The sequence below is a fragment of the Podarcis raffonei genome, chromosome 10 (genome assembly GCF_027172205.1).
Source record: "Podarcis raffonei isolate rPodRaf1 chromosome 10, rPodRaf1.pri, whole genome shotgun sequence".
NCBI classification, from domain to species: domain Eukaryota; kingdom Metazoa; phylum Chordata; class Lepidosauria; order Squamata; family Lacertidae; genus Podarcis; species Podarcis raffonei.
Window position 1 is genome coordinate 48827581 of NC_070611.1, and position 26203 is coordinate 48853783.

At 43.8% G+C, this 26203-nt stretch overlaps 1 protein-coding gene across 1 annotated transcript in view; it reads left to right on the plus strand.

Moving 5' to 3' along the window:
* Positions 1 to 11229: 11229 nt before the first annotated feature.
* Positions 11230 to 26203, plus strand: part of TMPRSS6 (transmembrane serine protease 6) — a 29307-nt gene continuing 14333 nt past the window's right edge. The window contains exons 1-6 of the mRNA XM_053407468.1: positions 11230 to 11270; positions 13162 to 13319; positions 15575 to 15711; positions 16378 to 16445; positions 18408 to 18592; positions 25422 to 25463. Of these exons, the coding sequence (XP_053263443.1) occupies positions 13172 to 13319; positions 15575 to 15711; positions 16378 to 16445; positions 18408 to 18592; positions 25422 to 25463 (580 nt within the window). The 5' untranslated portion in view covers positions 11230 to 11270; positions 13162 to 13171. The remainder of the gene's footprint in view (positions 11271 to 13161; positions 13320 to 15574; positions 15712 to 16377; positions 16446 to 18407; positions 18593 to 25421; positions 25464 to 26203) is intronic.

The following is a 26203-nucleotide window of genomic DNA, read 5'->3' on the forward strand; positions in this document are numbered from 1 at the left end:
CACGGATCTTAACTCTCTCTCTGAACAAACTCCAACTAACTCTCAAACAACCACTGACCAACCAACACAGGAAAGTCATGAGTCACCAGGCCTATATGGGTGACCTTATGCAACAGAGTTGTATTCAAGGTCCCATATCACTAGGCAGAATAACTCCCCCTGCTCAGTCTTCCTGGCCTTCAGCCTACTCCTTAATTGTTTCCGTGGGAAGCTGCACATAGGCAAAGTCCCAACACCCTCTCACAGCTTCCCACAGGGTCGCTTAAGTGGCCCACTCAGTCAGCTCCCGTGCACCGCACTAAACCGGCGCAGAGCAGAGCAGGGACCGCCTTCCGCGATTCTGGCCAGCTTCCCATTGGCTGCAGGAAGCTCCTACAGCCAATGGGAAGCTGCGCACGCCTCCTCCACGCTGGAAGGAGCATCAGAAATAGCATTTGCGCATGTATGCGTATGCACACACACACTCCAGCCCACTGTGGCGTCTGCGGGACCATGAACCGGCCCAAGTCACAAAAACTTTGCCGACCCCGGTGTATGTGATAAAGGGTAACCATACTGGGGTGAAGGCGTCTTCTTCTATTTGTCCCCGTGTCAGTTTCAGTTTGCTGTATTTTTAATCTTCGTTGGAAGCCACCCAGAGTAGCTGGGGAAACTCAGCCAGATGGGTGGGATACAAATAATAAATTATTATTGTTGTTGTTGTTGGTTGAAACACCAGAGAGTTACCAGGCTGAGGCTGCATTTCTAAATGCACTTACTAAGGAGTAAGCTCCGTTGGATACAGCAGGATTTACTTTTGAGTAAATATGCACAGGACTGCACTGCAGAGCAGACCTGGCCCTAATCATGGGCAAGCTAATCCTATGCTTGCTTGCTCTGAGGTAAGTCCCATTTGACTTTAAATGGCACTTTTCCCCCACAGAGGAAGCTGCCATATCAGATCAGACCCTTAATCCATCTAGCCCCACATTGCTCACTATGATTGGCAGTGGCTTTCCAGTATTTGCTACAGAGGGTCTTTCCTTTTCTCTTTTTTTGCATGCAAGGCTCTACCACTGAGGTTCAGTCTCTTCCTCTTGACCTTTGGGTCCAGACACGAAGCTGAATGAGTCAAACGACTACAGTTAAAGTGATTCAAAGGTTGATGATTCAAATTGAGAACATGACACTGTAATTGAAACAAAGGCATTTAGTCACTTTTATTTTTACTGCCGATGAAGTGTAGTTTCTTAACAGCCTGTAAATCTTACTTCTGTTTTTCGCTCTCTTCATTATAGTGTTTTTGATATACTGTGTTGATTAATTTGACGGTTACGCTCTTAGTTACTTTGAGTTCCTTTTGCAGAAGAAAAGCAGACTAGAGAATATTCTAAATGCACTTACAATGGGACCATGCGTGCGTGTTCTTCCATGTTTGAATACAGGAAACATTTTCACAGCAAAAGCCAATCTAATTTCCCATTTCAACTGGATTATTCTAGTAATGTCGCTCTGCCTTGCAGGACAAAATATCCCTCTTTCATTTGATTATGATAAGATTATTACAGAGCAGCACAGCTCATAGCCTGTGCCAGTGAAAAATCATCTTAATTGATATAGCCCATTCCATTGTTTCCCTTGCTTGAGGAAATAATCACATAATTAACAGAGATGATGGGTGAATCATCTCACAAAAATAGATACAGATCTGCACCTGTGCCTGAAATCAAAACCAAATTATTTACTTCAAAGCATTAAATATTCAATTAACATTTGACATGCTTTCTCCCTGCTTTGAGGAACACATACTACCATCACCATGATGCAGCACAGAGATACTACTTTTACCATGATGCAGTGGAAGGGTAGATAGCAAAAGATTGATTGCGTGGCTGCTGTGATGGCCATTTTCAGTGATCGCAATGTATTCTTTTTTCTTCTTCATCATCTCTTTCTTCACTTGTGACAAGAATCAAGAAATATCAGAAAATGAATTCCTTCCACTTAAAATTTTCCAGAAATATCTAAGGATGGAATGAGCATTTAAGGAACCTCTCCAGTATTCTATAATTATTTTTTTTCATTTAAAAACAGAAAGAAATGTGCTTATACAAATGTGCTGAAGTTAGGATTTTAGATCGTAAGCTCCTTGGGACAAAAACTTGTGCTCTGTAAGGCAATATGCACCTTCTCTCTCCCTCTCATATCTTTTAATTCTATTGATCATATAGGAAAGCCAAAACATCTACATAGTTATATTAGATGCCTGTTATGTAAAATTTGTCAGGCGAGGGAGCATTTATTGGGTGTGAATCTTATGATGGGGAAAATATTGCACTAAAGAGTTTGTCCTGGTTATAGAACAGGAAACCACGAAATACCAATGCATTTCTGTGCTGCCACCTCTGCAGCCGTGCATAGGTGGGTGGTTCGCCTGTTAATATTGTGCTTGCCGCAGTGTGAGGCTAACCTCAGTTGTTTCCTATGCTCTTTGTTCTAAAAACAGGAAGTGTGTGTCAACACATTTAATTTTTGATGGTACTGATCTAATAACAAGCACACACTGTGTACAGACAGGTTTGTTTGTTTGTTTGTTTGCTTGCTTGCTTGCTTGCTTGCTTGCTTGCTTGCTTGCATGTATGGGCATTCACAGGGCTGGATTTAGGTTTGATGAGGCTCTAAGCTACTGAAGGTAATGGGGCCCTTTATATATCCAGCTGTCCTTTGTCAACAACAAATTGTCACTGTTTTTTGTGTTGAATATATGCTATATGGTAATTTATGGACCTAATAGGCATCTAAAGCCATTTGCACATAACAAAATATGTATTTTATCAAAGTAATTATTGAACTGAAATACAATTAAGAAAAAGTATATTAATAGTGAAATGGGGGGGCAAGAGAGTGGGGCCCGTAGTAGTAGTAGTAGTAGTAGTAATTTATTATTTATACTCCGCCCATCTGGCTGGGTTTCCCCAGCCACTCTGGGCGGCTTCCAACAAAATATTAAAATACAATAGTCTATTAAACATTAAAAGCTTCCCTAAACAGGGCTGCCTTCAGATGTCTTCTGAAAGTCTGGTAGTTGTTGTTCTCTTTGACATCTGGTTCACTGTAACTTGGCTTCTCGCAATGAGGGAACCACCAGAAGGCCCTCGTCGCTGGACCTCAGTGTCTGGGCAGAACGATAGGGGTGGAGACACTCCTTCAGGTATACTGGGCCGAGGCCATATTTCTCTAGCTTGTTTAGCTTATGCGTAAATCCGGCACTGGGTGTTCATTTGCACACTAGAGATGATTAAAAGAACCATTGAAGATGTATGAAGAAGTAGAGAATTTACTGACAGGGTGGCTACAGTACCACCAAGTTAATGAGATACGAAAAGAAGATAAAAAGAGGCTGGGATTTGAGGACAAGAAATCAAAATTTCATGTAGACATTATAGAAGGTAAAAACAAATTACTGTCAAAAATGTATGATTTATTGTTGAACTGGTATACTAAAGATGAGGAGGTAAAAGAAGCCATGATTAAGTGGGCCATTGATTTTGGGCATAACATTGAATTAGAAGCATGGCATGAATTGTGGAATGTAAATTTGAAATTTACGGCCTGTACGACATTGCAAGAGAATATATGGAAAATGATATATAGGTGGCATCTTATACCGGTAAAACTGGCAAAGATGTCAGATATCTTGGAAATGTGGAGAGGCGGAAGGAGACCTCTACCACATGTGGTGGGACTGTGGTAAAGTGAAGGGCTTTTGGGAATTAATTTACAATGAACTTAAAAAAGTTTTTAAATATACATTTCCAAAAAAAAAAACCCCAAAGCTTTTCTATTGGGATTGTTAGGGAAGGAAATTAAAAAGAAAGATAAAAACCTCTTTCTGTATGCCACGACGGCTGCAAGAACTATGTTGGCCCAGAATTGGAAAACGGATGTAATACCAACTATTATGGATTGGCAGGTTAAAATGATGAATTATGCAGAACTGGCTAGATTATCGGAGAGAATACGAGATCAGGATGAATAGAAGTTTTATGATACTTGGAGTAAATATTTGGTGTATATAAGAGACAACTGTAAAACCTTAAAGACACTGGCAGGGTTAGATTAACTCTAACAGCATATGGTTAACCAGATAAACAAACAAAATACGCGACGTAAGAAAATGTACGATACTTACCGAAGGGGTGGAGGGAAGTCTGAACCTCGGCAGAGCCAAAGATATATGTGAAATTTATTTGTATAATGAATGTACATTTAATGAAAATCAATAAAAATTTATTGGTAAAAAAAAAAGAACCATTGGTCATATCTTAGTGGAGTTCTTTAATAACCCTGTAGGGGGCTTACCTCTCTCTCAGCTGTAAAGTTGACTGTGATCTTGGGTCATTCAGTCTCTCAGAGATGTTGCATGGATAAAATGTGGGAGGGGGGATCAATGTGTGCTACCCTAAGCTCCTCAGAGGAACAATGGGATGCAAATGTAGCAAATAATAAAATTGCATTTATTGTGCTAATTTCAGAATGGTTGGTTAGAGGGCAGCTCTCCCATGTCACACTGTATCTTACGATGCTTGCGATATGTCTGCATTTCCATACTGGCTGGGAATTCATTTTGACTCTCTTGGCTCTCCTCAGAAAACCTCAAAGGGGAGCTACTACCCCCCTTCACAAAACAATTCCTTTCAGGATCCTTTGCTTGGGAGCCATGGAAGTGAAAGGGACTTGGCACTAGGGTTAAGTGAAGAGATTCACTTGGCTTCTCATTTTTCTCGTCTCTCCAAATTTCTACATCCGTTTGCAATTTTCTAAAAAACACACCCTCCATAAAAATTCATCATCTCTCCTAATGTACACATTTTTGAAAAGCAATTTCCCCTAACATAAAGCATTTCTGTGGTATTTTCACTAATATGTTCCATTTTCATGCACACTCTCCCTTGGGATGGGTGTTTTTGTACGCATTACTTGGCTGAAGAACTGCTTTGCAAAATTCAGGTACGTGTGAATTTCAACGGAAGCCTGGGTTCCGATTTGCATATTGTTTCAGAAAATGTGAGTTTGGTAAGTTTGTATTTAATTGCAGACTGAATCAAATTTGTCCCCCATCCATACTTAGAACTGAATTAAAAGTGGCTGTGTCAACAGTCACAGTTTGGGAGATTTGTCATCACTTTGCTTCAGGGGAGGGGGACTTCAGGCCCTGGGACCAAAGTAGGTGGTGAGCCAGGGGACCTTTGAAGATTATGCCTAATGGCTGAATAATGCATTAAATTCAGTAAATATATGCACATTCCCTAAGGCCAGTTAGGGATTATGCACAAAGTGCATATGTACAAAGGTCAGCTGAGACATGCTCATCCCCCAAGGAGTATTGTAGGTTGTATATATTGACCGGGAAATGTGCACAATTCCCTCTTCATGGGAGGATGATGCATGCATTTTCCATGAGGCCTGGTGAATGTGCACAATGGCCAGTTTTTATGCACATTAACTGCTCAGCTTACATTCCCCTTAAGGCATAAACTCCTGCTGCAAGTAAGTGCTATGCTTCTGCTTGGTTAATAGTGTCCAATGCATCAGGGAGATGGGCTAAAAGGCAACACTATACAGATCCCACAGAAGTAGAGTCAAGTGCCTGATGTTATCTACTCTTAATGCCAGTTTTGTCATCTAAACATGCCAGAGCCTGAAACTTCTGCTTGAAAAAGGAATGATCTGTAGCTGGCCTTCCTTCCCAGGAAGCCGAAAGGTCTGGCATGGAAGACCTTGGGACTGTGGTGTTTCAGCACTGCCGTTTACTACACACAGTCTCCAAGGAAATGAGTGCTTGCAGAATGTCCATTAGCCCTCCTCAGGTGGGCGCCTTTGCAGGCAGGCACTGCGTCTCCTCTGTGAACTGGCCTATTGCTGGCCCAATCATACTCCTGCCGCCAAATTGGCCAATGGCAGCAGGAATCTAGGGGGCGTTCACCTGAGCGCAGTGCCAACTGATCTATAGCTGCGCTCAGCATCACGTCCAGAGGAAGGATAAATACCCGGTTGGCAGGGCCTTTCAGAGACATTGTTGGAGCAACAGGCCCGACCCTGCTAGCATGAATCAGGCATGGAAGCAGACCAATCGCACCATCGGTCGCAGGATGGAGCGTTCCAATGGCCAGGTGATTCATCACCCAGACATCAATGTTAATCAGGAGGTGCTTTTCCACCGAGGTGGGGTCCACCTCTCGGATGCTGGCAATAATATCTGGCTATGCAATATAGTGGAGGGCACTGAGTGTTAGTTGCAGGCAGCAAGCCAAGAATGCCTCGATTGGTGGATACGCATTGGGTAAGCCAAGTCTTGGATAGAGGGGAGGTTGTAGTCTCTGCCTGCCCCTCCAGGAGGTAAGGGTATCCTGTTAAAAGGATCCAGGAGGAGTGGCTCCTGTCCGATGCCCAGGTGGGGGCTAGGGCCATTCCAGTCCTCCAACGTGGACCGCTTGGGGGATGCCCTGATTTGATGTAGGTCATAGGGCATTCCCTCCCCCCCCCCCCGGCTGGATTCACCCTTAGAAACACTCCCAGTGGACGGGCGGGAGTGATATGCGCTGTTGCTTACCTTAATGACTATGATCAAACCTTTCACATCTGTAACTGATAAAGTTGTGGCCTTATTTGATCCCCAAAGCCCAATATGCTGTGTGTTGTCTAGTTATTTGCACCTTAGGGAATAGGGTGGTCGCAGGGCCATGCAAGTAACATAAGCAAAGCTGCAAAGAGGAGTTGACAGAGCACAGCGCCTCACCAGCCACAGCAGAGAGGAGGCATTTTAATGGCTACTAGCCACAGGGTCTATGTTCTGTTTCCATGGCTGAAGGCAGTAGGCCCAGTTTACAAGAATCACAAGTATGGGAGAGTGCTGTTGTCCTCAGGTCCTGCTTTCAAGCTTCCCATCAGAGTCTGATTGGACACTGTGAGAACAGGATGCTAGACTAGAGGGGCTTCTGTAAGCAAGGCTCTTCTAATGTTCTCATCTTATTGTTTATCTTGTGGAGCAGGTGCAGCATGGGCAGGGGCGGTTTGGCATTCCCATTCAGCAACACCTTGACATCCTTGCCAGCGTGCCCTTCGCTTGTGGTGTACCCAGTGACGCACAACATTCCCATGGAAACATGGCTGTCGAGAAGCAAATTCAGCTCCGGTGGGTGGGTACAATTCCTTTGCAACCGGGTCTAATTTTGGCCTGCTGTGTCCTTGTCTTATTCAGACATTTGGATACCATGGCGATGAGCAAGCTATGAACGTCTGCATAGATTCACATTTGCTTCATTTTTCTTTGATGATCAAAGGCCCAAGAAGAATGCATTCCATAAGAGCACAAAGTTTTGCAGTGGCTGACATGCAAGCCTGGTGTCAAGGGAATCTAGATCTTTTTCTACTCCCCAGGATGTTTTTTTTAAATCTCATTTTGGTAGTTACGCCAGGGATGGCAAACTGCATCCTCTGGACTATGAATCATTTTCAGCAACAGAATATTCTTAAAATTTTACCCTACCTATTGCCTGATACGCATCATTATCATCATCCATCTTATTCTATCCACAAAGCACCTAAGCTTATTTAAAACTTAATGTCATTTCCTCAATCGTTCCAACTGGTTGCTGCAGTTAGGGTTAGGCTTCCTCCAGCCCACAAAATATTATCAATGGCATTTTTTGTTTCACTAGTCATCCAAATTGCTCTGGGCAGTGCTTCTCCCTGTAAAGGACCACTTCTCTTCACATGAACCTATCCAGACAGTGAGATTATCACCTGCGTTTGTTCTCTATGTGCCACCTACAAATGAGATCAAGAAAGAAAACACAAAAGCCAACGACAGAGAGTGTGTCATGAGTCCCAATGAGACCTCTTGGAGGGTCAGATCAAGATGAGGGATGAAAGGAACTGATGGAGTTATCAGTTTATGACCCTGGACATCACGCTTGCCATACTAAAGTCATACCCACTCCTAATAAGGGGAACCTAGGGGCAATATTGACCCTTGGATCAATGTCTTAGCTTGTGTAGTCATGCCTTGCACCTGCTGCACTCCTGGTACAGTGGTACCTTGGTTCTCAAACACCTTGGTACTCAAACAACTTGGAACCCAAACACTGCAAACCCAGAATTAAGTGTTCTGGCTGGCAAACTTTTTTCAGAAGCTGAACATGCTCTGTTTTGAGTGTTAAACTTCTGATTTGAGCGCCACACTTCTGTTTTGAGTGTTACACTGAGGTCTGTCCTTTTTTGCTATTTATTTTGTGTTTTTCTTTTTGCGTCTCTTTTTGTTTGTTTTTGTGACTGTGTGGAACCCAGTTCAGCTACTGATTGATTGATTGATTGATTGTGTGACTGCAGTACATTGTTTATTGCTTTCATTTTGTGGCTCGATGGTCTTGTTAGATAATAAAATTCATTTTAAAATGCTGTTTTAGGGGTTGTTTTTTGAAAGTCTGGAACGGATTAATCTGTTTTGGATTACTTTCTATGGGAAAGCCGCCTTGGTTTTGGAACACCTTGGTTTCAGAACAGACTTCTGGAACGGATTAAGTTTGAGAACCAAGGTACCACTGTACTCTGCTGAAGTACCATGCTTATTTGAGTATTAAAAGTTTTTGGCAGGAAATGTAGCCTGAGTCCTTTGTCCAGAGGGAGCCAGGACACAGGGTCCATTCATTCTGGTTTTGTTCTCCCGAGGGCAAATTGAGGCTGATGGGGCAGTGCCACATTTGCCTTTATGGGCCAGTCTTCAATCAGCCAAAGGGGATGGCAACTTATGCATTCCCCAAAAGGAGAAAATGCATCACACCCCACCAAAGAAAAACAGGACACAGATGTGTAGAAAAGATGGCACTCAATGCTAGTCCTACCTGCTGAAGTTAATGGATGTGATTCACTTAGGTCCGTTAATAACAATGGGTCTCCCTTGAACAGCTGAAAATAGCCCCAGATTTTTACACCTTAATTAGAAATACAGTATGTGTCACTGCAGTGTATGATCTGTGTGCCTGCTCAGTCTTCTCTCCAGGTGCTAACTGCTGGTGGGCAACTTCGGTTCATCTGCAGCTCTCCTAAGAGTTCTTCATCTTTAAGCCAGACTTACTGGATAGCCCTTCAAATAAAGGACACATGCAGATAGATGAATGTCATTTGCAAAGTAGGACACATGGCCACCCTGCCTCTTTGCTTGTGATTAAACAGGTCTTGAAAGCCTATTTCTTCTATATAGGTCGCCGGTGACTGTTTCTACAGTGACGTCCTGCTGTTTTTACCTGTCATTGTGTTTCAATGGTTCTTTTATTGTTTTAAATTATTTTTGCAAGCCACTTTGCATAGATGTTATCCTGAAAGCTGGGGTAAAGGTATACACAATTTTAAAAATGCATTAAAGAAAGAATGATCGAAAGAGAAATTTATCAGCTGTGTGGCAAGTAGAAATGCAATTGGCATGGCCTGCAGATGCACAAAGGGGAAAAGATTCACTTGTTGGATTTCTGTCAGGGAAAAATAAATGTTGGCAACTCTAGTTATGAACCTCGGGGAATTTTCACAGGGCTCCAAAATCATTGCACCCAGTAGGCACTCTGACTGTATCTAAGTTGGTTAGTGGACCTATGGACCAGACATCAGTATATAGCCATAGTGGCCCACAGGGGGCAGACATCCAGTTTGCTAGAGAAATTATTTGGGGTGATCCAAAGGTTGTTTTTGGATGAACTTTTGCTTATAGCCCAGTTCCTTTTTCAGTCAGTACCTTTTGAATGAGTAATGCACCAGGAACTGCAAATAAAGAACGAGAAACAAACACCAGCCTCATACAGGGCTATAATGAGTAAATGCGATTTTGTCTTCAAAACAGAAAGTGAGGATGAGGGAAGCAGAGACTCAAAGGGGTTCAGAATGTCAGGGCTGGTTGTCTGAGACAGTCTTTTGCTTGAGCTTATCAGTGCTGTCTGTTTGGCTAGGACTCTGCCAGCCTATCGCTGCTGAGCCCATTTCTGCTGCTCACTTCCCCTCCTTTATCCCCTCTGCTGACAGCCCTCTAGCAAGGCAGCAGAGATTTGACGGCCCCTACTCACCCCTGACTGTGCCTTTTACCAGCTGTGCAAGGTGCAGATATTTAAGGAACAAAAAGCACACTCCAGCATCTTCTTGAGGGGGACGCTGCACCTGTTTGATTTGTGTCTGTTGCACAGCTATTGAAAGTGCAAAAGCTCTTCCAAGGGGGGAGAAACATAGCAGCTCTAAGATGGACATATAGGCATTAGTTCCTAGCAGAAGGCTTCCCCCACCCACCCATTCAGCCATATTTTGACTTTATCCCCTTGGAGCAAATGAGTGTAACTAAGACAGGGAAAAGTTGCCAGGCAACTATTCAACAGCCCTCTAGAGGGGGGACCAGAGGGAGGAGGAGGAGATGGTTGGGAGCAAGCAGTGCGTTACCTTGGCTCTTCAGAGCATCATTCATTCCACATCTTGCAAGCTGTTGTCCTCCAAACTGCCCTTCCCCACTCTCCCCAAGTGCTCTCCTCTGGCCCATTTGAAAAGCTACAATGTCTTCCGCTTTTTGTAAGAAGAATTGCTACAAGATTCTCATGGAATGAAAGATATCAAATAGGTAAGGGGATGGCTTTTCATTGGGAAAAACATTGTTGTTATTGTTATTATTACTATTATTAAGATTTTTTAACTGTCCTCCACCACAAAGTCATATTTGCGCACACTCACACACACACAAACACAATTTACAATCAAAAGTCTAGAGTAGGTCCCAAAGCATCTTGCACAGGTGTCAAAAGCCCAGGTAAAGAGGTGTGTCTTCAGCATGTAATGAAAGCTATCCAGCCAAGATGCCAGATTTAGGGGCTGCCACAGAGAATGTCTTCTGCTGAGACGCCACACTGCTGAATTTCCCAGGGTGGTGAAACTACCGAGAAGGTCTCCCCACTGCCATTCTTAACACCCAAGAGGGTTTTTAGGGCAGTAGCCTCACATAAGCTATTGAGCGACACAGAACACTTTGTGAGGAAGAATGATGTGGCATGAGAACATTTAAGCACAGCTTTCAGTGCTGATCTGGAATAGGGCAAAGGCCGAAAACAGAGGACAAAAAGCATTGGACGACAGACCGGTCACAAGGAAGACCTTGGGCTTAAGTAAATATTCAATCCTGCTCAGTATTTACATTCGTGCGTGTGTGTGTGTGTGATTTCAGATGAGACCGCACCAGGCCACAACCACAACGGGAAGCTGCAAAGGTAGGCCTGTCACTTTGGGGTCACACTGGTATGTAGAATTTCTCTTCCCAGTGAGGAAGAAGAGGCTTGGAGTTCTGATGCTGGGTTACAGGTGGCTATAGAGTGCAGCCCAAGCCTTCTCCTTCTGGATGTGTTGGTGCAGGGCCTGTAGGAAAAAACTACAGAGGCAAAACATGAGGCTTCACATAATGGGCGTTCACAGGATTTTTTCTGGGGGAATGTGGCAATCGGCAAAGTAAAAGCACTGAAAGGAGGAAAGAGGCTAGTTTCTATCAAAAAGTGGTAAGAATAGAGTCTGTACATTTTGTCTCAGGTCCTACAATTGCTAGAAACTTACTCTTACTTTTAAAATGAAAGCTGGGAATTTGGAGGCTATGGTTCATTACTGGGGAGCAATTGCCCCCTTGCCTCCATGGATATCCATTCTTTTTATTCTGACTTTGCTGGCCATGAATGTGAGGAGTGAGTGATTAGTGCTGTGATTTATCAGGAACAACTGCATTATTGTGTCAGAAATAGGTTTATAGCCTTGTTCTATGCCCTTTGGCAGGGGTAGGCAATGTGGACTACAACATTATCATTGACTATGCTGTGATGGGAGTTGTGGTCCACAACATCTGAAAGGCACCACACTGGCCTTCCCCGATCTGGTGCTTTCCAGATGTTTTAGGCCACAGCTCCCATTATCTGCCAACCAATGGTTGTGCCAGCTAGGGCTGATGGGAGTCATAATCAAAGCCATATGGAGGTCACCGGGTTGGGGAGGGGCTGGTATGCACATATATTTGTGTTCTGTTGCTTCTTTTCACCCTTGGTCTACCACATTTAACTCAAAACTCAAGGCTGGTTCTGTCATTGGGCAGAATGAGACAGACACCTCAGGCGGCAGATACTAGGGGGCAGGGAGCCGGACAGAAGAATTGTGCATGCCATATGCATCCCCTAGTCTAGCCTGCTACCCTCTGGTGGGATGGATGACGTTTTCTGTACAGGCAACAAAATGTATTGGGCCATCCCTGAGAAGCCTCAAATGGAGGTCAGATGTTGCTGTTTTGCCCCACTAACATCTTACGTGCTTATTAGTGACACTTGTGACAGTTACCTCCTGATTGGATCGGAGCAGGATTTTAGTCCAACAAAAGGCCACATATCCTGTGTCACAGAGGCTGTTTTAAGGGGTTTTCGGGTGGCACTGTGGGTTAAACCACAGAGCCTAGGACTTGAATCCCCGTGACGGGATAAGCTCCCGTTGCTCGGTCCCTGCTCCTGCCAACCTAGCAGTTCGAAAGCACATCAAAGTGCAAGTAGATAAATAGGTACCGCTCTGGTGGGAAGGTAAACGGAGTTTCCGTGCACTGCTCTGGTTCGCTAGAAGTGGCTTAGTCATGCTGGCCACATGACCCAGAAGCTGTACGCCGGCTCCCTCGGCCAATAAAGCGAGATGAATGCCGCAACCCCTGAGTCGGCCACGACTGGACCTAATGGTCAGGGGTCCCTTTACCTTTACCTATTTGAATGGCTGTTGGGTCCAAGTCCAATATAAAGATAAATGGCCTAGGAAGGGGACAGCAGGGGCCTGAAGTCCCCCATCAGCTGTTAGACCTGGGCAGCAGACTGGGCAGGAGCACAGGTCCCCTGATCACAGTCTTCCCCACTGTGGTAAGATGTACGACTATTATTTAAAAATGAACTCAGTCCAGTGGTGGCTGCAGATTGGGATGGGAATGTGTGGGATATACAGCTGTGAACTTATGGAAATGGCATAAAATAGAGGAAGCTTTGAACCCACCTTTCCACTAAGTTATCATGGTTTTATTGTGATGATTCTGACATAGAACCTCAGCTATGGAGAATGGAGAGGAGGCTGATCCTTGCTTTGCTTGTTTGGTAGGTTGTCCACAATGGAGGGAGAGGAGCAGGAGGACCATTCAGAGGTGCAGCCTCACCAAAGACACAAGCGTGGACTCTGTAACTGCCAGCAGTGCATCCCACTCTGGGTAGTCTTGGTGCTGCTGGGCTGCGCTGGAGCGCTAACTTGGTATTTCATAGGTAACTGTTTGAGTCTTTCATTGTTCTTCTCCGGGATGGTTGGTGATCTGGGATGGGGGGAGAAATCCCATTTGGTTCACATTTAAATGTGAACTTGCCTGATTCGCACTTTCCAAAACAATTCAGGAAGCGAAACACAATGATTCTTCGAAATTCACACTTATCCCAATTTTGCATCTCTCCAGCCAAGCAATGTATAAAAACACACATATATTGAGGTGTGCATCTAAATGCATGTCTTAGTGCAAATAACATGCAAGATTGTGTATAGTAGCACTTCACACAAAACTCTTAACAAATTTTCGTGAGGGCTGTAAAAAACAGCAACAATAACACACACACAAAAATGTGGAGAACTGAACTCCACTAATGTGGAGAACTGAACATATGAATGGGAAAATGGGAAACTGAGAGAGAAAAACCACATCCCTGTTACTGACCCAGCATGGTGGGGGAATGAGGCCAGTTGAAGTGTCTCAAAGACACTTCCATCTGTACCTGACCTCCCGTTTGCCGCTCACTTTTGACATGGTGAAGTCAACTCCTCTTTCATGTGGCTGAATGGTGAAGTGATTGTATGTCCCTTAAAAATGGTTTGAGGGAGAATCTGCAGCTGAGATGCAGGTCAGTTTCATGGGAAGGTTGAAACAGTCACACAATCAGTTCACCGCACCATCATGGAAGCATCTAGGTCCAGCATTATCACAAAATATGCTAATTTAACTTAATTATAGATAGCTGGCTAGAGGAAGAATCTGATAGATATCCTGTTGGGATGGCTACATTTTAATTCGCTTAGGTAAGCATCAAGAGAAGTTGCCCCAAGCATTTTTCCCAAGAAGCACCGAAAGATACAAGTTTTGAATTTTATTATACATGAAAGAAGGGAGATTCTAAGTAAGTTACACTTGACATATTATGACAATGAGTTTAAAGATTTCGGGAATTAAACAGTTACATGTGGTTTAATTAAATACAGTATGCTGAAGTCTTATTTATATTATGGCTAAGTACTGCAGAATTTGTTCAATATAGCACAGTAATGATGGGGGCTGACTTTTTAGAGTGGGGGAGGGACAAGACTTGGCGCTAGAGCATCTGCCTTGCATGCAGAAGGTCCCGTTCTTAATCCCCAGCATCTGCAGGTAGGGCTGGGAGTGCCCCCTGTCTGAAACCCTGGAAAGTCACTGCTGATCGGTGGTATTTGCAAAACCCTGGTGCAGCACTTTGCAAGCCCCAACAATCAGCTGATGAGCAGTGCCTGCAAATTCCCTTTTGGCCTAGCCATGTCCTTACCTGTCCTTCACCTGATGTCAGGTATAGGGTGGCTCCAAGGGCCAACATGGGCCTAAGGTTGCTTACAGGACAACGGTTCCCCATTATTGGTGTAGACAATACAGAGTTAGGCAAGGAGTCTGTCTCAGTATGAGGCAGCTACCTGTGTTCCTATGCTCGCTATAGAATTTCGTAATCCGGCATTTATTGAGTATATAATTTTGTATTTTTGATTAAAAAAAAACCTTGATAAACAGATTAATGTTCTTGAAATGCATGCGGATTAAAAAAAATGTGCCTTCCTTCCTTCCTTCCTTCCTTCCTTCCTTCCTTCCTTCCTTCCTTCCTTCCTTCCTTGGCTTTCTCTTCATCTGTTTTTCATCCTCCTTGGCGTTCATTTTTCCTCTCCTTTCTCCTTCCCAGCAGAGGATCCTGTTGCACCATAGTGTGCAGGAAGCCCTGCAACAAGAATGGGCTGGGCACCAGATTCTTTGGATCCACTGGTTCAAAAGCCCCACAGCCCCTTAGCTATTCACCAGGCAGGAGGTGTAAGAGGAAGGAAGGAAGGAAGGAAGGAAGGAAGGAAGGAAGGAAGGAAGGAAGGAAGGAAGGAAGGAAGGATTGGCTTTCTCCCCCCACCTGCTCAATTTAGCACCCTGGCCAGCGCAAGCCAGCCCAGCTTAGAATGTGGCAGGGGACCTGATGTGCCACTCCCCCACCTACAGTCTGAAGTGGTACTGTCCATTCTAATACTACTTCATTCTGCAGGTTTCATTACGGTGGCCGTACATCCTGCTTTGCAGATGAGGGCCTGCCATTTATTTATTTTACTTGGATCTCACCCTTCCCCACCAGCATGGCTCCTTTGACGGAGTTGTCTGAGTGAAGTCTACCCATTTTAAGTGTGGTGCAGTGAGAGCCCCTGTGGTATCTTGGTTCCACTGTATGGAACTCATCCATGTGTCTCGTCTTCCTGGCAGACTACAGACCACGCCACACAGCATCCCTGCACTTCTACTCAGGCAGCCTAAGGATCCTTAATCGACAGTTTTCCCTGGATCACGGGCGGATGGAATCCAGAGGCTTCTGGACAGAGACAACAAAGACTCAGAAGATGGTAGGGGCACGACTTCATGAGCTACAGGCGGTGTTAGTGTGAGGCATTAGTACAGAAGTTATTAGTGTGCAGAATTGCCAGCTTCTCTATGGGTCCTCCTCCAGTATCTTTCAAAGCAGTTTAAGTTGTGACTTCCCCTGAGTCATTATTGGGTTTCCCCAGCAGGAAAAGCCTCGTCTGCTAAATTTCTACATTTCAGTCTGCAACAAAAGGCACATAAGCAGCCATAGGTAGCCAAGCACCCTACTTTACAGAGGACAGTCCTCTATTTTAAGGTGTCTTCTATTTGAACACTGAAGCCCAGTTTACAGATAAAGACCCATAAGAAGGGAAAGCAGCAGACATGGCCTATTGACATGGTTAGCACCTAAACAGCAGAATGAGCAGGCCAGGCACACAGCTCACCTGGTCACAATCTTCCCCGCTATGGCAAAATGCATTGCATTGCTGCTTACATTATAGCAATTGTTTCTTTTTCATGATGCATTTCCATGTTTGGGGCAATTCAGAAGCGGCACCCTAGAGCAGAGATGGTAAAAATAAATATGGCAATACTGGTTCATGCCTGAATGCTGAATGATAGGTGAATTATATTGTGAGAGAGACTGGGTATTATTTTCTGATGACACCATTGTCTGGTAATGACTAGAGAGCATTCTTTTACAGCTGAAAGACCTCATTCATGCCACCGATTTGGCTCCTTACTACAACTCCAGCACTGTCTATGCCTTTGGGTGAGTGAAGCATTATTAGCCTGTTTGAAAGCTGCCCTTAGAAGCTGCAGTCTGTTTATTTTACAGAGATGAAGAATCTGCCATACTTGCCCCCAAATGATTATCGGTCGTGACTTTGGGTTAATACACCTTAAAGCTGGAAATGTTTAGCTAGCTGCAGTAGCAGTGGCATGATCGCCACTATTGAAGCTGGGATAGCTCAGCTGGTAAAGCATGAGACTCTTAACCTCAGGGTCGTGGGTTTGAGCCCCATGTTGGTCAAAAGGATACCTGCATTGCATTGGACTAGATGACTCTTGTGGTCCCATCTATGAATTTAAGATGCGCAAATGGAAAGGGAGAAGCTTTATTCTCATTGCTATTTAATATTTATTTGAAGCTGCGGAGGGCGCTCATTGGGAGTTCTGGGGCAAGGTGCCTTCAATATGCTGGTAACATTCAGCTCCATTTCTCCATAACATCTGAATCAAGAAATGCTGTGTAGGCCCCGGACCTGTGTCTGGACAGAGCAGTGGGATGGATGAGGGAAAAGAAATGGGGCTTGAATCCTAACTGGTCCACTGCCTGCCCTGGATGGGGTTGCGCTTTCTGTGAAGGAGCTCTTTGGGCAAGGTAGCCATAGTTGCTAGAAGTGTCTTTTCCAGCTGAGCCTGAACTTTGACTGTTCCTAACGCAGGAGAGGCTGGCCACAATAGTCTAGGCATTGGTGACATCAAGACTGGATGACTGCAGTGCACTTTATGTGGGCTTCCCTTGAACTTGACCCAGAAAAAGCAGTTAGTACAAAATGTTGCAGCACAATTGCTGACAGAAGGGAGGCCTTGTCAGCATGTAACACCTCTGTTCAGAAATCTGCACTGGCTGACGATATGCTACTGGGTGCAGAGGTGGAACTAGCTCCTCCGGCACCCACAGCAGCCCACGGGGTGCATCTGCGGCGACACGAGTCCCAGGGGTTGTGCTGGTAGTGGGGAGCATCCCAGGGGGGTGCGCCAGTGGCAGTGCGCATCCCAGGGGGGGTGCTGTCCGTGGCGATGTCACCCCCCATGGCACCCCGGGCGGACCACCCCCACTGCCCCCACCGCCCTCACCTTTCTCCACTACTGACTGTGTCAAGTTCAGGATGTTACCATTGCTATGTAAAGCCTTTAATGTATTGGGAACAGTTTACTTGCAGGAATACCTCACCCTACATGTGCCCATTTGACCGCTTTGATCTACAGAACTGGCGCTGTCACATGTGCCGCATGAGACTCGTTCTGCAGTTGTAAGAAATTGATCTTTAGGTGTGGAAGCACCTGCTCTTGGAACTCCCTGCCAATTGAAATCAGGCAGGCCCTTCACTGAACATTTTTCAGCACCTGCTTAAATTATCTTTTTGTTTAGCAAGCCTATCCAGGCATGTAGATGTTTCCACATTTTAATTTCTTCTATTGTTAATTTTAATTATTTTAAATGCTTTTTGGTGGGGGGGGATTATCAATGCTTTTAATCACATAGAGGTTTATTGCACTCAGGTAAAGGTAAAGGTACCCCTGACTGTTAGGTCCAGTCGTGTATGATTCTGGGGTTGCGCACTCATCTCACTCTATAGGCCGAGGGAGCCGACGTTTGTCCGCAGACAGCTTCCGGGTCATGTGGCCAGAATGACAAAGCTGCTTCTGGCTAACCAGAGCAGTGCACAGAAACACTGTTTACCTTCACACCGGAGCGGTACCTATTTATCTACTTGAACTTTGACCTGCTTTTGTACTGCTAGGTGGGCAGGAGCTGGGACCAAGCAACAGGAGCTCACCCCATCGCGGGGATTCGAACTGCCGACCTTCCTATCGGCAAGCCCTAGGCTCTGTGGTTTAGACCACAGTGCCACCCGTGTCCCCTTTATTGTACTCAAACCTTATATAAATTTTGTTAAATGAATTAAAATAAATTAAAAATCCATTTGTTTTCTCCATTTGCTAGGGAGGGATCTCTGACATGTTTCTTCTGGTTCGCCCTTCAAGTCCCCAAAGGGCAGCACAAGGAGATGACTGCAGAGAAAGTGAATGCCACACTCTACAAAGAGCTTCTTGGCAGCACCGATGGAACAGGACACCTCTCATACCAGACGGAATACAAGGTTGACCCAGAATCCTTGGTTTTGCTAGGTGAGTACTAATCGCATATGTGCAGTTTGTAGTTCCAAGAAGGAAGGGCTGCCTATGATACCTATATAGTCTGAAAAACAGATTGCCTGACTCCGCAGAAGAAAAAGATGAGAGGAAACACAGGGTGGAGTGAGTGTGTCTGTAAACAGAATAGGATGCTGACAATATAAGACCAAGAAAGGAAAGATGCAGTGAGATGGATCCAGACTTAGTCATGCTTGGATTAGAGCAGATGAAATCATGACTAACTTAAATCCCATTTATTTCAGTGGGTCTACTCTAGGGATGAGGGAGAAATTCAGTTTGTATTTTAATGTAGTCCTATCGAATGTGCACTTCCCAAAACAATTCGTGAACTGAAACACAACTATCCGTCAAAGTTTCCACTTTTCCAAATTTGGCTTTGTACTTCTCCAACCAAATAACTGTGAGCAATAATGTGTATGTTGCGGGGGGAGTGTGAATTAAAATGTACCAAAAAAGCATTATATGAAGGGGAAATGCTTGCAAATTTGTATCGTAGGAGATATGCACACTAAAATGCTGATGGACTTCCGTGAGGATTCTTAACAAATTTGCAAATGGATGTGGAAATGTGGCAAAACTGAACTTAAAACTGGAAATATGAGAAAGCAGATTTGACAAATTCTTCAATTTCTCATCTAAGCATAACTGAGTCTACATCCAACCCAATGTCTCCCCTTTTTGAAAGGAATGCTTTCTGAAGATTTATAAATCTTCCTCAAAAAAAGCATGTAATAGAAGTCCTAATTTTTATAACAACCACCACCAATGGTGTCACAGTGCTTAAAACTAATAGTATACATTCCAGCCAAAAATGACTCTTCAAAGTTCCATTGACCCAAGTGGCAAAGTTATGTAAGTTTTCCTTCTTTATCTGAACAGCTGATTATCTGGCTGCATCCTGGGCCACTTGGAAAAATGAAGATGTACTATATATTTCATACCTTATCCAGCAGAAGTATCCCCTCTTTGCTGGAGATAGTATCCCATTCCCAGATCTTTGCATGCTAAAATCTTAACATGCTCACTCACCCTCCAAACAGATGGTCAGCATTGTCCGCTTCTCAGTGATCAGCTGGCTGTCACATCTGATCAGCCATCTTTTAGAGGCATGAGTAGGAAACCTGTAGCCCTCCAGATGCAGTAGGATTCCAAATCCCATCATTCCCAGGCAACAGGGACAGTCTGCAGGGATGGTGGGAGCTGTAGCTCAACAACATCTGGAAAGCCACAAGTTCTGTTACTCAGAGGATATGCACAGGACCTAATCCATCATGGATAATGGCAGGTGCAGATCAGCTTGCTAGATGTAGCAATTAAAAAGAACAAGTACCACCCACAATGGAAACCTGTTCCCAAGACTAAATCGCACTTGCTGGCAGATAGACTTTAAACATCCCCATAAACATTCCCCCCCCCCCACTGCATTGCATTGCACCTGAAAGCAAACTTACGTCTCAAACTCTCTTTCAACAGTTTTGCCTTCCTCTTGTTACAGTATACCTTGCAATGTTCCCTGTGGAAAAGTTGGCTGTGTTTTTCCAGTATGTGTTTATTCACTCTCACTTCTACACTGCTGGTGAAACACTTATTCCCTCTTTTCAGAGAATGCAGAAAATTCCAGGGAGTTTTAGTATTTAGCGGTGGGAAGAGTTGGGGTTTGAACAAAATATTCTCGGAATCATCTTGAATTAAAACTTGGCTTGTTTGCAAAAACAAAACAAAAGCCCATGACAAACAGTTAAATGAAATAAAGCTGATGCATTTGCACTACAACTCTAATATTTGCCTGTTTTTACAGTCTTTCCTATTTCAGTGCATTGTGCCTGCCCATAAAACTGGCCTTATTATTAGCTCTTTGTATGTTAGATGCTTGCCCCTTTTGCCATTGAACATGTCAATGAATGGATTTTGGTTTCTAATTTCTCTACCTCACCGCTGGCAAAAATGTTAAATGAGACCAACTCTATATGCTTCCGAAAATCTCCCTGCTAAGAAATTGCCATCATTCATCATTACCTTTTATTTACAGTTTTTTCCATTCCTGAGGCATTCTGCTCAGCTCTAAGTAATTTGTGTATTATAATTTTGCAAATTACACTTAGCAAAGAGCGGAAGGACACATTTCAACCTATCTAAGTGACAAAGGCTATGCCCTGGCATCATCAAGTCTCAAACCCACTGTCAAATCTCGGTGGGATTACAATAGATTATGTTATCTGGAGCTTCTGAATAATCTTCAGTTTCCATCACATAGGTAGCCATATTGGGCTCAGACTTACTGGTGCATCCATTTTGCACAATACACTGAACGCAAAATGTTTTATATTAAAAAGTGAGGCAAAATAATTGCGCATGGGCAACAGAAAATGCATAAGGCTGTAATGCCCCCCCCCCGCAACACTCTTAGGATGAACCATATAAATAAAGCCTTTAAAGCCAAATTACCCTGCATCTTTTGCCTGACAGTATGTTTCTGCATTTGTTATACTCGTTCTTTATATCTTTCTGTTCAAGTCCTTCAAATGTCTAAGTGAGTAAGAAATAGATGTACTTTCCTTTGTTCCGTATGTCTGTGGCTTTTACATAACAATCCCATGCAAGCCACTTGGATGTTTCAGTGCTGCTGAGAATTCAATATGTTCAAAGCTGAACATGTCAGCCTTCCACCTAAGCTGCTTCCCTCTGTTCTCTATAGCGTAAAGATGCCTGCCGTTTCAGGCCAGTTGCCCATCTAGTCAAGTTTCCTGCTTTCACAGTGGCAAACTGGATCCCTATGGGAAGTCCACAAGCAGGGGCCAAGCATGCTCTCCCTTCCAGTGGTTTCCAGCAACTGATTCTCACATCGGTGTAGCGCGGGAAGGGAGCAGAGGGGCAGTGGTCCTGGGCACAAAAGTATGAGAGGCATACAACTAGGCTGAGCAACTACTGCCTTCCTGAGCCATGGGAGGGCAAGCCACACCCGACCTGGGCCTTCGGGGCTGGGGCGGTGCCTCCTTCTCCACATGGCCAGTCAAGGGAATCTCACTTGCGACCTCCTCCTGGGCTGGCCAATGAGGTTAGACCAGCTCGCCCTTCCCTCCACACTGGCTCCTCCACCGCCATGCCTCCACCCCAGCTTCCCAGTCCACCAGAGGGGCATAACACTTGCCCCACCCTGGGTGCTGGCAACCCATACTTTCAGAGTCAGGTAGGTAGCCATGTGTGCATGCACACAGAAGCTTATACCAAGAACAAACTTAGTTGGTCCCTAAGGTGCTACTGGACAATTTTTTTTATTCTTTTATATATTTCCACTTTCAGAGTATACAGCTTACCGTATTGGCCCGAATATAAGCTGCACCTGAATATAAGCTGCAGCTTTAAAATTCGGGGGGGGGGAGAGAGAAAAGAAGACAATATCCAAATACAAGCCACTCCCTTAAAATTCTGCAGGCACTCACACCTGTTTCGTTTTACCATATGTCTATTTCAGCAGCGATATTGTAAAAGCCACTTTAGGTAAGGTCACAAATTTAAGCCGTGCTTTAACTTTTCACAGACAGAATTTGGGGAAAAATCAGGCCAATACGGTACTTATAAAGCACATTCCCCACCCCCTAAAGAATCATGGGAGCTGTGGTTTACCCCTCACAGAGCTGCGATTCCCATAACCCTTAATAAACTACAATTTCCAGGATTCTTGGGGTGTGTACCTTAAATACATGGTGTATACACAGTCTTTTTCTGCTTTGCTACCTGTATTAAGGCCATCAGTTTGCTTGGTGCCGTGCACACTGGTGGTACTGTATAAATAACAACAATAATACTTCCCTCTAATTGGAGATAATCATTGCTTTCCTTCCATGCTAAGTGGAGAGAGGCGTGATTCATTATTTAATGGGTAACTGTAAAGACTTTTGTACCTCAGAAGGAAGCCTCGCTATGATAATTGTCGTATTACATGGTATGGTGACAAATTCTTTTAAAGCTTTAAGAGCTTCTTAACTGGAGGGATTTGTCCTGCATTAACTCTCCTGATTTTGTTTGATTTTTTAAAACCAAGAACAGATTGTCTTTTTTAAAAAATACTAACTAGGTTCTGAAATAAATTCTAACCATATAAATGTTGGTTCAAAAAAAATTCTTTGAGACAAAATAGGTTTAGGAATGAACCTATTAAAAGGAAATAGATTCAGAAATATATATTTAAGTGAAAAGTTTTGTAGACTTTTTGTTGCTATTTATTTTGTGTTTGGTTTAAGGAGAGAATTGCTTTAGATAAGATAAATGAATTCTCTGGATTCCCAGATCCATGTGTGAGGCAAGTACTCTTTGCTGGGGGACGCGGGTGGTGCTGTGGGTTAAACCACAGAGCCTAGGACTTGCCGATCAGAAGGTCAGCGGTTTGAATCCCCACGACGGGGTGAGCTCCCTGCTCCTGCCAACCTAGCAGCTCAAAAGGACGTCAAAGTGCAAATAGATAAATAGGTACCACTCCAGCGGGAAGGTAAACGGCATTTCTGTGTGCTGCTCTGGTTTGCCAGAAGCGGCTTAGTCCTGCTGGCCACATGACCCGGAAGCTGTACGCCGGCTCCCTTGGCCAATAAAGCGAGATGAGCACCGCAACCCCAGAGTCAGCCACGACTGGACCTAATGGTCAGGGGTCCCTTTACCTTTACTCTTTGCTGAAAGAGCCCCAGCAAAGATTTAAAATCATGAAACATGCAGCAAAAGTGGAAATGTAGGCTTAGACTTTTAAAATATCCCCTTTTAAGTTGCTTCCAAAGTTCCCCACTTCCCTTATCATAGAAAGAGACCTCACGCTTGATGAGTTAAAAATGGTTTACTTACAAACTCTTCAAAGGTCAGATTCATGTGCTTTCCCATACAGCAGCAAGAAAAGACAGGCAGTTTAACTTAGTTTCAAAATAGTAAGAATTTCTAAATTATTTGTATAAAAACACAAAGATGGCTGCAGCATCCAGCTTAGAACTCCTTTACTGGTAGGGTTCACATCATGGTGGAAGAAAAAAGAAAAAAGTGTTTGGTAACCCTTGCTCCCAAGGTGTGGGGTTGTGACCTGGCTAAGCCTGGCAGACAGCTTACTCTATGGTCTTAAGCCCTTAATGTGTTTATTAGAGTTAAGCATGTTGGTTACAGGAATCCGATTTATCCCAGTTTTTTTAAAAAAAATTATTTTAATCAGTGTAATGTGCAAATGGGATGGAACACATGTGAAAGTGACTTGGACTGAGATTAGTCGGCTCCATCTAGCCCTAGACTGAAGGCTACCAGTTTAAAGTGCACTTTTGTGGATGTAGGATTGATTGGAAAGAATGAATTATTAATATATTTAGGACTGCCAATTCCAGCTCTGTAATCCCTTTGCCTTTCATATGGAAATGGAGCGTTGTGAGACTGCAATTAGGATAAAGCACTGTGTTGGGTGCAATGTGGGATCACAATGGCCTTTCCACTTCCACTTCTTTGCACAAGTGGAATAATTCAGCATTGCTAAAGTGTTCTAGTCTGGAAGCACCTACAAAGTACAAGAATATTTCCTCTCCATTTCCTCCCCTCTAAAGACTGATATCTGGGTGTATTCCCACCCACCATTCCACTTCTTTTGACTCATCTCTATTCTTACAAAGCTATAAAGGGGGAAAACAAAACCCAACAACTTAATTGTCTTTTGCTTTGCTTTCCCTTGTCAAAGCCATCTGACATTAAAGAACAGCTCAGTGTCTCTTCCATTGTACATCACTCACCCCAGCTTGTTTTTCTTCCCACATCCTCCCCGCCTCTTGTTTCCTCCCCTGCATATTCAGTTCAGTGGGAATACTTGTAGTAGAGATTTCTGAAAAAGGCATTCGATAGCTTAAAGCGTCCTCTTGATGACTGATCCCTTTGAATGACAGCATCCCCACCCACACCCACCCCAATTTTGATACCATTTAGCCCTGATTCAGGAAATGTCTATAGCTCAGTGGCAGAGCTTTGCATGCACAAGGTCCCAGGTTCAATCCCTGGTGTCTCTATGTAGGACTGGGATAGACCTTTGCCTGAAGCCCTGGAAAGCTGCTGCTAGTCAATGTAAACAATCAGTAGCGTTTCCAGGGGGGACAGTGGCCCCAGGTGCATTTGGGGGAGGGGAGGACATTTTGCTCCTTGCCTCCCTGCTTGTCCCATGCCATTGGGTTGGAACCAGAAGCCTTGAATCTCCTTTTCTGGTGCATGCAGGAGGAGAGAAAAAGGGGGTGCTTGAGCAGGCAGACTCATACATATAGTGCCTGCTCTATGTATACGCTAAACAAGCTATAGCTTAGGGGCCCACTCTCTTGGGAGCCCCCCAAAAAATATACTTCTTCTTAATTGTATTTCACTATTAATATACTTCCTTTTAATTGTATTTCAGTTCAATAATTACTTTGATAAAATACATGTTTTTTTATGTGCAAATGGCTTTAGATACCTATTAGGTCCATAAATTACCATATAGCATATATTCAACACAAAAAACAGTGACAATTTTTTTGTTGACAAAGGACAGCTGGACATATAAAGATCCCCATTACCTTCAGTAGCTTAGGGCCTCATCAAACCTAAATCTGGCCCTGTGCTGAACTATGGTTTGGCATTCTATTCAACCAATTATTGATAATGGGAAGGGGGGAACGATTTATGGTGTGTATGGTGCAACATGAAAAATGGAAGCTGGGAATGAATGGAGTGGATCTTTCTAGCCTTTTTAAGTTTTTAGTTTTTGGTCTTGCCCGATCTCATGTGGTTTTGTTTTTTTCTTTGTGTGTGTTTTTTCTAACAGAATCCAGTGTGAAAGACATAAAAGTCCTGAAATCCACATTGGGTAGGCTGTTTATTTCTCCCTTATTTTATGTTTCTTGCATTGAAGTGTGTGAGAGGAGTTTATTTTTAAAAATCCATAAACCAATGTGACATTTTATCTCTTGAATTTATATCCCGCCCTTCTTCTCAAAGGAGCTCAGGGTGGCAAACAAGTGATGAAACAATAAAAATATTTTGAAAACAGCAGGAAGTAATAGCACTCGGCCTCATTTTCATAGGTTGCATTCTTATATATTGTTATTGTCCTTTGTTTTGTGGGTGGATGTTTAATCTGATTCTTCTGAGCATCTTTGGGTTTACCTTCAGTAGGGAAAGATATCATTGTGGTTGGTCCTTGTCCTCATGCATTGATTCTGTTTTTAATACCTCTAACATCAGCATAGACTTGGAGTTTGCTGTGGGTATGCAATGTGTGAAATACGCATGCCTTTTTAAAAAAGCAAATGAGGAACGTCTACTTGTCTTAAAGAATATTTTTATGAGCACTTGTCATTTGTGTGTATGCATGTGGATGTTGGATGTCACACTAAACCATAGTTTAGCGTAGTGTAAATTGATCTAGCCTTCTTCCAGGCTTCTGAGCTCCTCACCCCCCTTCCCATCTCTTGCAGGACTGAGAAAAAGAGCTCAGAAGCTTTCATTTCCACTTTTGCTGAACCACAACTTACCATGTTGTCCAAGCTGGGAACAATGGTTAATAATAAATATAGCTAGTTTAAACAAGCCTGCTTCAGAAACTAC